The 17246-nt window shown below is 35.6% G+C and overlaps 1 protein-coding gene across 8 annotated transcripts in view; it reads right to left on the bottom strand.

Annotated features, from left to right (window-relative positions):
• Positions 1 to 17246, bottom strand: part of LOC139176037 (mothers against decapentaplegic homolog 7-like) — a 211195-nt gene that overhangs the window by 162434 nt on the left and 31515 nt on the right. For 5 of the 8 annotated variants that reach the window (XR_011565857.1, XR_011565858.1, XR_011565861.1 and 2 more), the window contains exon 3: positions 814 to 936. The exons of 1 other annotated variant lie outside the window; for it this stretch is intronic. Coding sequence is in view for 2 of the 7 variants with exons in the window: in XM_070786416.1 (XP_070642517.1) it covers positions 17153 to 17240 (88 nt within the window). In the remaining 5 variants the exon portion in view is untranslated. 2 more of the 8 variants (XM_070786427.1, XM_070786416.1) reach the window with 2 other exon arrangements.

The following is a 17246-nucleotide window of genomic DNA, read 5'->3' as shown; positions in this document are numbered from 1 at the left end:
TGTGCCTTTTCCCTGTTTACTTATTGTTCTTCTGTCCATATGTATAAGTAGCGTAAGGTCCAAGAACTTAAGACATGACAAATTCATTTAGGTTGTAGCTATACTAGAAAACAAGTAGGTAAGTCCTAGGAGAGTAAGCCACTCACTTATCTCTTTCTGCAGCACTGCCAATCTACTTGTAATAATTTAATCAGATTTTTAAATCACTTCTCAGAAATGCTGAACTACTACTATCTGCCTTGGAAGAGGTAACCATTTTATATAATTCAAAAAGTAATCACTGACTTATACTATAATAAACCCACAAAAACCAAACATAGTTCTATTTTTCCTCCAAATGATAATTAACTTTTTATCTGAAATCAGATTGCTATTTATATTAGCTGTCCATTCTCTCTGGTTTCTGGTTAAAAAAAACAATTTTTTTTTTTCTGGTAAAAAAAACAAAAGCATCATTAACATAAATGCTGTTCTTTTAAGCATCTCAATTACTCTCTCCAGAAGTAATCCACACCTCTGAATTCTCAAGAATGTTGTGTGTCTTTCTTATGGTATTTAACCTCTTCCTATTGTTTGATGATACTTATTTACCTATATTTATTCTTTCCCTATAAGTTCCTTAGTTATAAGATCATATCCTATTCAATTAAAAACACACATACACACACACTGCATAATGGAAGTTATTTGCACAGATAAAGCACAAAACACAAATCTGGTAACTATAAGCTCATTTATAACTAAAAAAGGACTGTCTGAAATATACTGAAGTCACAATGATTAAGCTTAAGAACTCAGGAAAAATATTCTCACCGTCCATCTCCAAGGTTGGAGTCTCTGCTTTCTGAGAAAGGAAACTGAGAAGGCTGCTGAAAAGTAACTCTGATGTCATTTGGAGTCTTCAGATTCCCGCTCCTCCTTCAATCTAGTGAGTGTCTTAGGAAAAGGAAAAAAAGAGTTTGGCATCTCTTCCAAACCAGATTCTGGAGTATCTTTTGTGAAGTTCTATAAACTTCTCTGAGTATTTTTTCTTGTTCAAGTTCAATAGACTCATTTCACAGAGAAATATGAGTTGTTTATGAAATACTAATTTACCACTAAAGGCAAGCAACAGATTTTTGCTTCTTAGACAACACATTTACTTGATACAAGTAGATGATTCAAGAAAACAAACTGTGAAAAAGGTTGATAGTTGCTAAGAAGCACTTAGTAACCTATTAATTTCAAATTTCTATCAAGTTAATCCAATAAAGTTACATCTAAAAATTCTAAATACTCCCAAAGATATATTTCCAAAGTTTCTTAAAAAGAAAAAAAAAATGCTAGTTTCATATTAAGCTTTGTCTATTTCAATATATTACCTACGTAACCTTCCCAGCAAAAAATGTGGTAATAAATATCAAATATTTTACATATATAGAAAGACTTCTACACCAATGTCCAAAGCAATTTTATTTTTAATAGCCAAAAACTGGAAACAACTCAAATTCCCATCAATAGGTGAATGAATTATGGTATATCCATACAATGGAACATTTACTACTCAGCAATCAACAGCAAAAAATGATATACTGTTGATATAAACAACATTAATGAATTTCAAAATAACTGTGCTGAGTACAAGAACCCAGACAAAAAGAAAAAAATAGTGTGTGATTCTGCAAGCATAAAAATGTAGTAAACGCAAATTAATCAACAGGGAGAGTAAATAGATCAGTGGTTGCCTGGGAATAGTTGTGAAAAGTCACAGGAAGATGGGATTACAAAAGAGCATGATCTTAATTGTGGTGCTGATTTAATGGGTATACACGTATGTCAACATTTATCAAACTGTATACCTTAAATATGTGCAGTTTATGTCAATTACATTTCAATGAAGCTAAAAACTTGTATTTCTTAAAATGTTGTATGCCCCTTGATGTAGCAATTCTAAGTACAGAATTTTTCCTAATAAGAAAAAAAAAGAGGATATGTACACATATTTAGCCATAAGCATGTCATTACATTCTACATAGCCACTAAAATATATATAAGGGAATTAAGTTTCAGGGAATAATATACAATATTATATATTAAGTGATAAAACAGGAAACATTATGTTCTGTGTAACTGAATTTTTGTTTTAAAATTATACAAAAATAAATATAGTAATTATTCTTCCAGGTACAGGTAACTTTTATTTTTTATTTTTTCCTTATCTGTATTTTTTAGTTTCTTCACAATAAATGTGTATTACTTTTATAATAAATAAAACAAGTTAAAGGATGAAATATCAACAGTCTACCACTGTCTAATCCCTTGTATGTGTATAAAGCAAACACTCGTAGGAGGTAGTGTACAGTACAGATTTCTGGGTTATCATGTCACCCTCACCAGTGACCTACCAAACAAGAGTGAGAAAGGGCTGGTCTGACAGGATGAAAGGGTGTCATGCCAGTTACAAAGCACTTTCATGGACATGACCTCATTGATTATTCGTAACTCAGTGAAACAAGCAGGGGAGGCCTTATCCCATTTTACGGAGAAGAAAGCAGTGCTGGGTAAGAGTCATGCCCCAAATGATAGATCCTGGACTCAAACTAGGCCTTGAGTATAAATCCTGATAGGAATTCTGAGACAGGAATAATCACTTCTGATAATTTATAAGGCAGTGCTTTATACTTGAACTTAAAAATAACCATATTTACAATCAACTTAGTATTCCTATTAGAATATTCCAGAGGCCTTCCGAATTCCCTAAACTCCCAGTCTACCAACTAGGAAGCTACCCCCAAGACAACGCTATCCTGCCCCTTGTCAATGTTATAACTGTTCAATTTTTAGTTCCATTTCTTTTTTTTTTCTTGAAAAAGAAAAAAAAATTATCTTTCAAGTTGGAAAAGAAAGTAATTACAACTATATTTTTGAGTACAATAACTATAAGTTAATGACAAAAGGTTTAACTTAATTTACTTTAGAATACCACCTTTTGGGCCATATCTTTTTTGGCACATGGGTAGATAAGAAACAGTTTCGAAACAGCCATATTCACTGAAGAATATGACCAATTCTTGACAAGAGTAAAAGTAAACATCTTCAGAGGCTTTGCTACCACTCTCACCAGCACTCCCAGGACTATGAGAGACTCAACAGAAGGTAAAGATAGCTTTCATTTACTGGATAGTTACTATGCATCAAGTACTGCACAAAACTCTATACAACCCTATGAGATGGAGGAGCCTGGTAGAATACAGTCCATAGGATCGCAAAGAGTTGGACACAACTGAGCAACTTCACTTTTCTACAAGATGATGATTATAATCCTCATTTTATACGCGAGGAAACTGAGTTTAAGTTACCCCGAATTCCCGAATTACAAAACTAGTAAGAAGTTAAAAGTGGAATTCAAACCCTGTTATATTTTACTTGCAAATAAGACAAGGCCTTGACAGTTCTCTGGAGCATAATTCCAGACTTTTTTCTAATACTACTCACTTCCCATAATCTCAATTCAGATAGTGCTAAATACTTGGTAATAGTACATAAAGTTCATGAGTCTACATTCTTTCATGTAGAGAGGAAACAATATTCAGTATCCACAGTTCACGTTTGATATTTTGCCACATACTAGAATTGTTTTACCTATTAAAGCATTATTATAACCTTTCTGAGCTAAACTTATGACCAAATGAAGAATAAGTTAAAAGAATACTTAAATAAAAATTAGTAAAGATAGTATAAAATCAACAACTATCATAGAATATGAATAAATGGAAAAAATAGCCTTAAATCCAAATCAATGAAACAATATGCCAGATGTGTTGTAAATCATGAAGGAAGGAAACATGACTATGAATAAAAAAAATAAATAAAACATTCAAATGATTTCTTATAATTATATTGTAAAGTATTATGCAATTGTTAAAATATATGTTTCCAAAGGATAAGAAGATATTAAGAAGAGGTGGCAAGAATACACAGAAGAACTATACAAAAAAGATCTTCATGACCAAGATAACCACGATGGTATGATCACTCACCAAGAGCCAGACATCCTGCAATGCAAAGTCAAGTGGGCCACAGGAAGCACCACTACAAACAAAGCTAGTAGAGGTGATGCAATTCCAGTTGAGCTATTTCAAATTCTAAAAGATGATGTTGTGAAAGCGCTGCACTCAATATGTCAGCACATCTGGAAAACTCAGCAGTAGCCACAGGACACTTTTCATTCCAACGCCAAAGAAAGGCAATGCCAAAGAATGTTCAAATTCCTACACAATTGCACTCATCTCACACACTAGCAAATAATAGTCAAAATTCTCCAAGCTAGGCTTTAATAGTACATGAACTGAGAACTTCCAGATGGTCAAGCTAGATTTAGAAAAGGCAGAGGAACCAGAGATCAAATTGCCAACATCCGTTGGATCACAGAAAAAGCAAGAGGGTTCCAGAAAAATGTCTACTTCTGCTTTATTGACTATGCTAAAGCCTTTGACTGTGTGGATCACAAGAAACTGTGGAAAAGTCTTAAAGAGATGGGAATACCAGACCACCTGACCTGCCTCCTGAGAAACCTGCATACAGGTCAAGGAGCAAAAGTTAGAACTGGACATGAAACAACAGACTTCATTTCAAAATTGGGAAAGGAATAGGTCAAGGCTGTATATTGTCACCCTGCTTATTTAACTTATATGCAGAGTACATCATGAGAAACACTGGGCTGGAAGAAGCACAAGCTGGAATCAAGATTGCCGGGAGAAATATCAATAACCTCAGTTATGCAGATGACACCACCCTTATGGCAGAGAGTGAAGAGGAACTAAAGAGCCTCTTGATAAAAGTGAAAGGAGAATGAAAAAGCCAGCTTAAAATTCAACATACAAAAAACAAAGATCATGGCATCTGGTCCCATCACTTCATGGCAAATAGACAGGGAAACAATGGAAACAGTGAAAGACTTTCTTTCCTTGGATTCCAAAATCACTGGGGACAGTGACTGCAACCATGAAATTAAAAGATATTTGCTCCTTGAAAGAAAAGCTATGACCAACCTGGACAGCTTATTAAAAAGCAGAGATATTACTTTGCCAACAAAGGACCATCTAGTCAAAGCTATGGTTTTTCCAGTAGTCATGTGTGGATGTGAGAGTTGGACCATAAAGAAGGCTGAGTACCAGAGGACTGATGCTTTTGCACTGTGGTGTTAGAGAAGACTTTTCGGAGTCCCTTGGACTGCAAGGAGATGAAATGAATCAATTGTAAAGGAATTCACTCCTGAATACTCATCGGAAGGACTGATGCTGAAGCTCCAATCCTTTGGCCACCTGATGGAAGAACTGACTAACTGGGAAAGACCCTGACACTGGGAAAGACTGAAGGCAGGAGGAGAAAGGGATGACAGACGATGAGGTGTTTGGATGGCATCACCGACTCAATGGATATGAGTTTGAGCAAGCTCCGGGAGATGGTGAAGGACAGGGAAGCCTGATGTAATGTGGTTCATAGGGTCTCAAACGGTTGGACACAACTGAGCAACTGAACAACAACAAAAAGAAAATGTCACTGTAACTTGACCAGAATGTGACTGTCAAGAAAGCAAGGTACTAAACTATCTATCTGCTGTCTGAACAAATTGTAGGGGCAAGGCACTGTGGGAGACATTGGAATTACAAAGTAAACAAATCAAGTGCAGTACCAAGTGCTGAACACCTTCCTGTTCCCTTTATTCTTTGTGTGACTAAGGCCTCCAGGTTGTTTAGAGATCAGCTTTTTGTCATCTCAGAGAAGATTTTCCTTTTCACTATATCTAAAGTAGCTTTTTCTCTCTCTCTCATTGTTTAAACCCTTTGTTTTCTGTTTTATCTTTTTTGTCTTTGTCTATTGAGATAATCATGCAGTTTCGTCCTACATTATTTTAATATGATACATTAGTTGATTGCTTCAATGTCAAATAACCCTTCCTTTCTGGGACAAAAGCCTAAAAGTGATACCATGTTTACTGGAGAAAGACTGAATACATTCCCCTCTCTGACATCTGGGAAGAGGCAAGAATGATGGCTCTAGCCACTTCTATTCAACACTGTACCAGTGACTCTATTCAGAGCAATTAGGCAAGAAACATAAAGACATGCAGATTGGAAAAGAAGATAAAAACTCTTTATTTGTAGGCAATATGATCCTGCATGCAGATTATCTTAACCAAGCAAAAAAAAAAAAGTGCTAATAAAATTAAGAAAGTTTTGAGAGATTGTAGGATACGAGCCATGTATAAAAATTAAATGCATTTTATATACTAGCAACAAACAAGTCAAAAATGAAATTTTAAAAATCTCCACTTACTCACAATAGTAGCAAAAAAGAATAAAAGACTTAAGAATAAATCTAAAAAAATGCAGGGATTTCCTTGGTGGTCCAGTGGTTGAGACTGAGCTTCCACTGCAGGGGGCTCAGGTTCAATCTCTGGTTGGGGAATGAAGATCCCAAATGCTGTGAGGTGTGATACAAAATTAATACAAATTATTTTTAAAAAATGCAAAACCTGTATACTCAAAATATAAAATACTGTTAAGAGAAATTAAACATCTTTATTTAAAATTATTTAAATAAATAAACAAAGATGCATTTCTTGTTCATGAATTGGAAAACTCAGTATTGTTAAGATGGCAATTCTCCCCAAAGTGATCTATCAAAATCTCACACTGCTTTTTTTATCTGTAGAAATCGATCCTAAAATATATATATGATAGTCTAAAGAACCTCAAATATCCAAACAATGTTGAAAAAGGAGATTAATGTTGCCAAGACTTTACCTGGTTTCAAAACTTAAATAAAACTATAATAATCAACATAGTGCGATACGGGCACCAAGATGGACAACTGAATAATGAAACAGAATAGATAGCCCAGAATAAACTGTCACATTCATGGTCATTTAATTTTCAACAAATATGCCATGGCAATTCACTGAGAAAAGAAGTCTTTTTAATAAATGGTGCAGGAACAGCTGGATATTCACATGTAAAAATAAACTGATGAGTATAAACATTTACCTCACAACATACAAAATTAGTAACTCAAAATAGATCACAGTCCAAATTTTAAGAAATGAAACTACAAAACTTCTAGTAAAGAGCATAAGGGGAAAAAAATCTCATAACCTTAGGTCAGGGAAAGATTTATTAAATATGATAATAAAAGTTCAACCCATTAAAAAAAAAAATCAGTTCAGTTCAGTCATTCAGTTGTGTTTGCCTCTTTGCCACCCCATGGATTGCAGCATGCCAGGCTTCCCTGTCCATCACCAACTCCTGGAGCTTGCTCAAACTCATGTCCATCAAGTCAGTGATGCCAGCCAACCATCTCCTCCTCTGTTGTCCCCTTCTCCTCCTGCCTTCAACCTTTACCAACATCAGCATCTGGACTACATCAAATTTTTCAAAAGATACAACTTAGAAGACAAGCCTCATGATGGGAGAAAATATTTGTGCAAATAGTATATACGATAAAGAAATGGTATCCAGCATATTAAAAGCCCTTAGGCCTCTGAAAGAAGATGATAAATCAATTTTTAAAAATAGGCTAAAGACTTGAGAACTTTTCACCAAAGATACATGAAAGTTTGGTAAACACACAAAAGATGCACATATCATGACTTATGAGAGAACTCCAAATTAAACTATGATATTTCACTATATACCCACTAGAACAGATATATATATATATTTAAAAGACTGAATAATTCTAAGGTTAGGGAGGATAGGAAGAAACTGAAACCTTTATACATTACTGATGAGACATAAAATAGCATAGCCTCTTTGGAAAACAGTTTGGAAGCTCCCTAAAAAGTTGAGTTACTACTAAATAACCCAGAAATTCTTACTCTGAGGCTATAAACAGAAGGGAAAAGAAAACTTATGTCCACACAAAAACATATATACATGCTTGTAGTGATATATAGTGAAGTTGCTCGGTCGTGTCCGACTCTTTGCGACCCCAGGGACTGTAGCCTACCAGGCTCATCTGTCCATGGGATTTTCCAGGCAATAGTACTGGAGTGGATTGCCATTTCCTGCTCCAGGGGATCTTCCCAACCCAGGGATCGAACCCAGGTCTCCCGCATTGTAGACAGATGCTTTACCATCTGAGCCACCAGGGTAGTGTACATGCTTACAACAACACTATTCATAACAGCCAGAAATCAGAAACAACCTATGTGTCTATCAACCAATGAATAACAAAATGTAATACATTCAATACAATGAAATATTATTCAGCCATAAAAAGGAATGAACTACTGATATATTCTACAATCAGACAAATCTTGCAAATTATGTGCCTAGTGAAAGAAACTAGTCACAAAAAACCATGTATTACAAGATTCCATCTATGAGAACTGTCCAGAATAAACAAATTCAGAGACAGCAAGTAGATGAGTAATTGCCTAGGGCTGAGGATGGAGCAGGATAAGAATGGGGAGTGAAGATTAATGGGCATGGGATGCTTTTTAAGAGTCATGAATATGTTCAAAAATTCAATGGTGGTGTTGACTGAGCACCTATGTGGCTATAAAGAATTCTTGAAATGGGTGAATTTTATGGTAAGCAAATTATTTCAATAAAGCTGATTAAAAAAAAAAAAGAAAAAAGATGACTATCTACTTAGTACTTATTAAAACATCAAAAGTAATTCCAGAGTAAAAACTTGGACTTCTAATCTTATTTATCTGCTTTTGAGCATGTCTGACATTTCATCTAAACAGATTTTAGTATTTAACTCATTGTAACTAAATATAAATCACATAAAAAAATCAACTGTTTTTATACACCAGTAACAAACAGAAAATAACATTTAAAAAATATCCAACATGAAAATATACCTGAAGAATTAACTTGTAAACATTGCAAATTCTGTATGGAGACAGTATTGGAAGATAACCTGAATAAATGGGATGACATACCATGTTCCTAATAGAAGACTCACTACTACAACATGCTAATTCTCCTCAAAGTGAACCAATACACTGAATGAAATGCAACAGAATTCCAAAGGTTTAATAAGTTGATTCTAAAATTTACAATGGACAGCAAAAGCCCATAGGAGACAAGCCATCTAACCAGATAAAGCATACAGTACAGGAACTTGCTCTATCTGTACAGAGACTTATAAAGTTTTAGCCATTAAGTTAGTGTGCTCCTGGAAAAGAGACAAACTGACCATTGGGAGAAGAAACAGACCTTCACATATATGGAAAATGATATTTAATAAAAGTTGCATGGCAGATTGCTAAAGTAAGGAGGAATTTACTCAACAGTGTTGAAACAATTGGTTATTCATTTGGGGGAGAAAAAGAAATTTAATCCCCAATGCATAATACATAAAAAATAAATTCCAGAGGAAGTCAAGTTTTAAGCAGAGAAAACAAGTGTCTAATATTTAAAAATAAAATATAAGAGATATCTTTATGAACTCTGGGTAGGGAAGGCTTTCTTAAGAGATAGAAATGGTTACCTATAAAGCATATGATTACTAAATTCAACTGTATTATACTTAAAAATGTCCATTCATTGACAAATACAAAAAAAATGATAAACTACAATATCACAAACTATATTGCCAAAAATTTGGAGTATAGAATATGTGTGTATCTTGCAACATTTTACCTAAAAGTGGGCAAAAGAGAAATGGAGCATTGCTAATAAGGGGTATCAGGGTCCAAGCAGGATGAGGCAGATGTCTGTAGTAAAAGGAGGAAACACTGTGGTGTGGAGACAGAGCCCAAGCGCTGGAATGGTGGTTAGGTGAGCAGAACTCACCGTGGCGGTGCTCCAACACTGGGTGTCAATGCCTGAGCAAGGTGCAATAAAAAGATGCACCATGCTGTGCAACGCGGGAATCCAAGTGGGCTGAGGAGGGCTTCCACGTAAATGGTTGTGAAGTTCAAAACAGAATTGTGAGGTGGCGGAGGGTCAATGAAAATGGCAGATCAACCACATATGGGAGACTGACCAAATTTAGGATAATAATAGGCAAGTTCTTCACTGTTAGAGGGGAGGTGCCAAAAAGGGAGGAAATGTGGTTAATCTCTGTAACGTGGGAATGAAATTGGAGGTAGCAATATGGTCGAGGAATGACATGTCAAAAAGACCCAGAAGCCATCTTGAAGGAGACCCCATTGGCTAACTCAGGGTAAGATAAGCATCCAAATAAGTTAACAACAGTAATGCAGTATAGATCAACTGAATAAAATATACTCATGAACTCACAGTGACATAAATTAGTTCATTAATTAAATAAAAGTTTGATCAGGAGAGGGATATTTACAGTTTCAAAGCACCTTCACACAAAATAATTATTAATTACAGAGGAAAAATGAGTAACTTCACAGTAGAGAAACCTGACAAAAACTGATTCTCTGAATCTAGTAATCTAAGTGAACTTCAATAGTAATAGGTCAAAATGAAATCTTGTGCCACCTTATAAGATGAAAAAAGACACAGGATAACATCTATGATATTCCTGCCAAATATTCATAACCTACATTCTATGAAATAACCAGCCTAAATAGTCCTCAAAGTGCCAAGATCCTGCAAGTGCCAAGATCCTGAAAGTCAAAGACTGAAGAACGGTTTCAGATTGAAAGAGACTAAAGAGACGTGACAAGTAAAATGCAAGGTGTGATTCTAAACTGGATTCTCTTATTATAAAGAACATTTTACTATAAGGGACATTATGGGGACAACTTGTGAAAACTGAATGAGATCTGAGGATTAGATGATAGTAATGGACTGTGAAGAAAGCTGAGCGCCGAAGAATTGATGCTTTTGAACTGTGGTGTTGGAGAAGACTCTTGAGAGTCCCTTGGACTGCAAGGAGATCCAACCAGTCCATTCTAAAGGAGATCAGCCCTGTGTGTTCTTTGGAAGGACTGATGCTAAAGCTGAAACTCCAATACTTGGGCCACCTCATGTGAAGAGTTGACTCATTGGAAAAGACTCTGATGCTGGGAGGGATTGGGGGCAGGAAGAGAAGGGGACGACAGAGGATGAGATGGCTGGATGGCATCACCGACTCGATGGACATGAGTTTGGGTGAACTCTGGGAGTTGGTGATGGACAGGGAGGCCTGGCGTGCTGCAGTTCATGGGGTTGCAAAGAGTTGGACACAACTGAGCGACTGAACTGAACTGAATGCACCAATATTAATTTCCTGATTTTCATGGTTTTATTGTGGTTTATATGAAAATGTTCTTGTTTGCAAGAGATCTACACTCATTTATTTAGAGATGATAGAGCATCAGATCAAACCTTTAGGGGAAAAATTTATCTTTATTGCACTTGCAACTTTTCTATATGTTATTCTTTTAAAATATAAAAAATAGAGAGCCTGATTCCAGGCTTGACAATCAGCAATCTCTCACAAACTAACAGAACTTTTTCCTGACATGATTTTTCATAATGAAATAGTTATACATATCCTTGCCCTTCTGTAAGAGGTTGTTTGACAAATGGCTTACTTCCTCCTTCTCTATACTTCATACATTGAAAACATTTCTTTCCATAAAAAGGTCTAAGCAACATAGGATAGTAGGTACAAATCTGATTCTCTCTGGAATCAGCTATGTGAACATCAGCAGATCACTCAACATCTATTACTTAATCTTTCTGGATCTCATTTGCCTTCTCTATAACATGAAGAAGTTGGACCAGATTATTATAAATATATGGTGGCGCTAGTGGTAAAGAACTTGCCTGCCAATACAGGAGACATGAGACGTGGGTTTGATCTCTGGGTTGGGAAGATCCCCTGGAGAAAAGCATGGCAACCCAGTCCAGTATTCTTGCCTGGAGAATCCAATGGACATAGGAGCCTGGTGGGCTACAGTCCATGGGGTCACAAAGAGTTGGACACGACTGAAGCGACTTAGCACACACACACATAGTGATTGGATATACCCTACATGCTGACTTTACTGACTCAACTAAACCATAGGCTCTCCACAGATTAAAACTTTTAGGAGAAAGAGTTTTGTATATGAAAAATTAATTTAAAAGGATAGGGATGATACCAAAGACAGGATAGTCAGAAGAAGGAGCTAGGTATTGGGGAAAGGGAGAACTTAATTTTTAGAGATTGGATTTGAGATGATATTACAACATTTTTTACTGGCATGCAATAAACAATAGAAAAAGTAAGTGAATCAGGCTCTCTGTCTGCCTCTCTGTGAACTGGACATCCACTGATATCCTACTAAAGCCTCAACCACTAATATCCTACTAAAGCCTCAACCACAGAAGCCAAAGTAAATTTAGTTAGGAAACTTATGATTTGGGTGATATCACCAAATCCATTGTGTTGCTCATTCTTTTATGACCTATGCCTCAGGTCAAATAACTGGATCTTCTTTAAAACTGAAAGGCCCTTATTTAGTAGAGAAAATTTTATATTTATTCGAACCCAATGAATAAAAATATATATCATTACGTTCATTAATTACAGTTTATGATGAGATTCTTTCAAAGCTAAATACATCAGTAAGTTGTTTGATTTGTGAGACTGAATCAGCCGGGCTAGCTTTTCTCAAAATTAGGACTCAATACTTAAACACACAAAAGCCTAAAACCAACTATTCATTCCTTGTGCTTATAGACTGTATAGCATTCTAAACTAAAAGAAACACTAGCTCTATATTTCTAAAGTAACCAGATTAACTTAATAAAATGGGTGATACTGAGTTCTTGAGCTTATCCTCCATTGGCAACACATACATGGTAGCACTTCAGAGTATTACTCCAGTTTTAGGGTGGAAAACTCTTCTTAAAACTGTAACAACTGCATGATTTTCTTATCTGTAGCATAAGAGTTAAGACTACAATCTTTAGAAACTAGAATATATAGGTTGAAATCCTCTTTCTACCATTTACTAGCTGTGGACCCAGGCAAGTTATTTAATCTCTGGGCCCCAGCTTCCTGATTTATAAATGACAAAATAATACATCAAAATTTTGCTATGATGATTAAATAAGCTTATAGAAGTAAACCATGTAGAGCATTTGGTATTACTGCTGTTATAGATGAGAAGAGACATCATTTGGCCCAGAAGTTTTTAAGTCAATCTCTATGTTTTTCATTAGCTTGAACCAGCTAAAGAAACACACCAGACAGCCATGTTGATCCTTTGGTGTTAGTCACTCAGTTGTGTCTGACTCTTCCTGACCCCATGGACTGTAGCTGCCAGGCTCCTCTGTCCAAGGAATTCTCCAGGTTCTCCACAGTCTGAGCCACCAGGGAAGCATATACAAGCGTAAACTCAGACATTAAAATACTATGACAGTATTCATAGATGAGATGGTTTTATTTTTCAGAAGACCTTGTGTTTGCAATTTTGCCTTGTCTTCACTAGATGGATTACTAATAGTTGAACTGGGTACAGTTAGAGAGTAAAGAACTTGGGAAAGCAAAATTAAATGAATTTTTCCATGAATAGCAACTCATACACAGTTTCCCTTTTATAAAATGAAATAAACTCTTCACTTGAAACTTCGTTAAAAAATATATATATAAAAAATAAATGCATTTAATGCATAGTTTTAAGTATATAGTGGACAAAACACATGAACAAGCATTTTGTTCAAAAAAACACAAGTGTTGAGTACCACGTGAAAAGATGTTCAACCTCATTAGCAATCACAGAAGAACAAATTAAGATAAGATGCCACTACATTAGGAAAAGTTAAGAATTCTGAGAATTCTGAGTTTTGGCAATGATTTGGCTCAACAGGAGGTTCTGATGTATGACTAGTGGAAGGTAAATTGGCCCAAAGGTTTTGGAAAACAATTTGGCATTACTCCAGAGAGCTGAACATTCTCTATGTTTCTACCGTTAGATATGTATCCTCAAGTTTGCACATGTACACTAGTACACATATAAATGATGGCTGAATCACACATAAACACACACATCTGTATCAATGCATAGATACATCAAAACATATATCAAAAATGAGTAAAACAAGCAAACTGAAACCCTCCAACAGTAACCCAGATGCCCATCAATAGGATAGCAAATAGATCCATGCAATGGAATATTAGTCAGCAGTGAAATAAATGAACTACAATTACATTCAACAAAATAAATAAATGTCAAAGAAACACGGTAAACGGGGAAAAAGAGCCAAGTCCCAGAAGACTTACATAGAATGTTACCAATTTTAAAAAACTTAACAAAAAAAAACAAGCATATTATTTAAGGAACCACATGATAAAAACCAGTAGTATTAAAAAGAAAGTAAATGATGAACACAAAATTGAAGAGTGGCTGGGGGTCAGGGAAGGCAGTTCGGGTAGAGACAGAGGCAAGGAGAGGCACACGCTGATAGAGGCAACTGTGTTAGTGAAGTTGTGATTCCACGCTGGTTGGTGGGTTCTCAGTTCATTACTTTGATTTTGCGTTTCATGATTTAAATTTATACTGGATTTACATTATTCACATTTACATAATAAAAAGTAAGCTGCTATGTTTGGCAAATCAGAGTTTTACTTTGACAAGAATTTTGTTTAGGTAAAGCATCTTAATAACTTGTACACATGAACAAATACTAACTGCCAGACAACAGGTTTTGCTAACTCTTTTTAAAAAACAAAAACAAAACAAAACAAAAACAAAGAAGTATATAAAGAAATGCAGTCCGAAGAACTTGAAAGTAAATTTGCAGATTAAAAACTTACAGCCTGGTCAATCAAAGAATGAGGCTAATTCATATCTACCATCAATTTGGTCTCAAATAAGATAAACACAAATGCTAGGTTAATTACTGCAAATTTGCAGAACACTGGTCATTTTGGAAAAATTACTTAACACAGGAAATAGGTAAACTGAAGCAATTCAGTACACTTCAAGTTCTGAACAAACAGATTCCCCCTCTAAATACGCACATTTCCCCTCATTGGTCATATAGGCCAAAGGTCATATATTCACCAAGCTCGTGCAAAAGCGTGAAAAGAAAAGCCTAATCCAAGTTAAAGAGCAGCATTTCTTTGCTCGCGAAATAATTTCTTGTATTTATTCCATAGTACTTTTACCTGACAAAACAATTAGAATTCAGTTTTCTCAACAACCTCATATGAATAGAGCACATTTTATCAGGCAATGTCTACTTCATGATCCATAATTTTAAGTTTTTAAATAAATTAGAAATGATAATGTTCTAAGTAAGATTTTCCACCTAAATATTTCTTGAGTACCTATAACACAAGTCAAAGGTACCTATAAAAAGGTACTTGACAAGATGCTTCTCAGCATTTTATGTGATGCATGCAGTTTGAAAATCGCACCTCTGTGTGGCATCCTTGTTAAATGCGAATAGGTGCAATAATCTGGTTAAAAGATATCTTGGACTAATTCCTCTTCAAAAGAAAAGCCATTCATCCTGATAAACTCTCCTTAAGATGTAATGTATTGATCTCTCTTCTGACTTTCTCACTACTGAATGATATGCCTGCGCATTAACTAGAGGCTGTATGATACTGAGGAAGCTGGGTCGGGGGAAGATAGCCTGGACAGTTAACAATGCATGTATTTAGAAGGATCATCAATTGCACCATGTTCAGAGGAAACAGACGTATCCTAAATTTTTATCACTGGTTTTTGTGGTGTATTTCTTTTTTTGATGTGTGCTTTTAAGAAGATTTGGGGTTTCAAAATTGGGGTACTGACACGAATAAATATATTTAACATGCAATTTTTGAAACTAAAATATAATAGGCACTAGATAAATGCTCAGTGTATAAATGCTTCTTTGAATATACTATTTTAAAACCAGTTCCAGTGTTTCCCTGTATTTGTTCAATGGAATATAAAATATCCCTCTGCCCCGCTCTGGCCCCCCTGCCACATAAACCTTTAGTTCCCCATTTTGTACTCTCTTCTTCCTTACTGTTGTTTTTTTTTTAATACATACATTTTTAAAAGCCATTTCCTATTATTAATGGCCAAATTCATCCTTTTAAAAAATACATATTGATCTGTCTTCAAGAAATATTTATACAATTATTTATTTGACATGTCAAATTTAAATGTGTCAGTAACTGAATCCCTGTTCTTCTAATCTCAGTTAATATTAACTCCATTCTTTGAATTGTTGAGGCCCCAAACCCTGGCTGCCATCCTTGCCTCTCCTCCTCTCATACCTCACATCCAGTTCGTCAGCACATTCTGTGGGCTTTGCCTTAGAAATATCTAGAGTCACTACTTCATTCAAGTTACCCTCTATCGCCTCGATTATTACAATAGATTCCTAAGCTGTTTCCTTGCTTCTGTTTTTGGTCTACTTTGGTCTACTTAATGCAACTGCCACAGTGATTCTGTAAAAATGTTACATTGGGTCACTCCTCTGGTCTAAACTGTCTCCTGGCTTTCCCCTCTGACCTCACTTCCTGTGATCCTCCTTAGTCACCCCATTCCAGCCAGCCACAGGGCATTTGACAAGAACACTCATCTCCCCAGAGAGCTGCATCATCAGCTCCCATACCAACACAGCCTTTACTCAAGGCATCTTCTTTCTGAGTGAGAGACCTTCCCTGGACAAAGTCTGCAACTTCACGTACACCCCATCCCAGACTTTCCATGCTCCCTTCTCTACTATAATTTTTATCTATCATTTGATCATAAGATAGCATGAATTAAATTGCTTTATATTTTTGTCTATTTCATCATAAGCTCCAAGGGGGCAGCGATTTTTTTTCCCTTTTGTTCACTTCTCTACACTCAGGGCCAAGAAACGGAACACAACAGGCATTTAAAAATAAATATACTGAATGAATCAAGTCATGAGTGCCCTATATTTCACAATCTCCTAAGAAAATTTGGAGCAATTACTAAAATTGTGACATTCCCTAGCTGTGACAGACCTGAGGCAACCTTCTCAAAGACATACCTCCTCGTTTCTTACTTGCTGGCAAACGCTCACCTTTTTATTCTTAGAAGGTGAATATTGATTAGGTCAAGCTGCTTAAGACAAGCAATGTTTATTCTGCCAAAAAGGGGTGTATGCACAGGCATATGATGCAATTATGGCCAATGAAGTTTACTAGAAAAGGTTTTTCCACCACCTAAAAAAAAAACTAGCATGGAAAAATAGCTCTCTTGGAACCATGAAGAGTGACATTGTCAAAACACTCACGATGGTAGAGAAGAAATATGGAAAATACCTTGTGGGTCCTTGATAACATCATCATGACAATTAAACACCAGTACTCCAAACTTCCTGTTG

Source organism: Bos indicus, chromosome 1, assembly GCF_029378745.1.
Source record: "Bos indicus isolate NIAB-ARS_2022 breed Sahiwal x Tharparkar chromosome 1, NIAB-ARS_B.indTharparkar_mat_pri_1.0, whole genome shotgun sequence".
In the NCBI taxonomy this organism is placed as follows: Eukaryota; Metazoa; Chordata; class Mammalia; order Artiodactyla; family Bovidae; genus Bos; species Bos indicus.
This window is presented reverse-complemented; position numbering and strand designations above follow the sequence as displayed.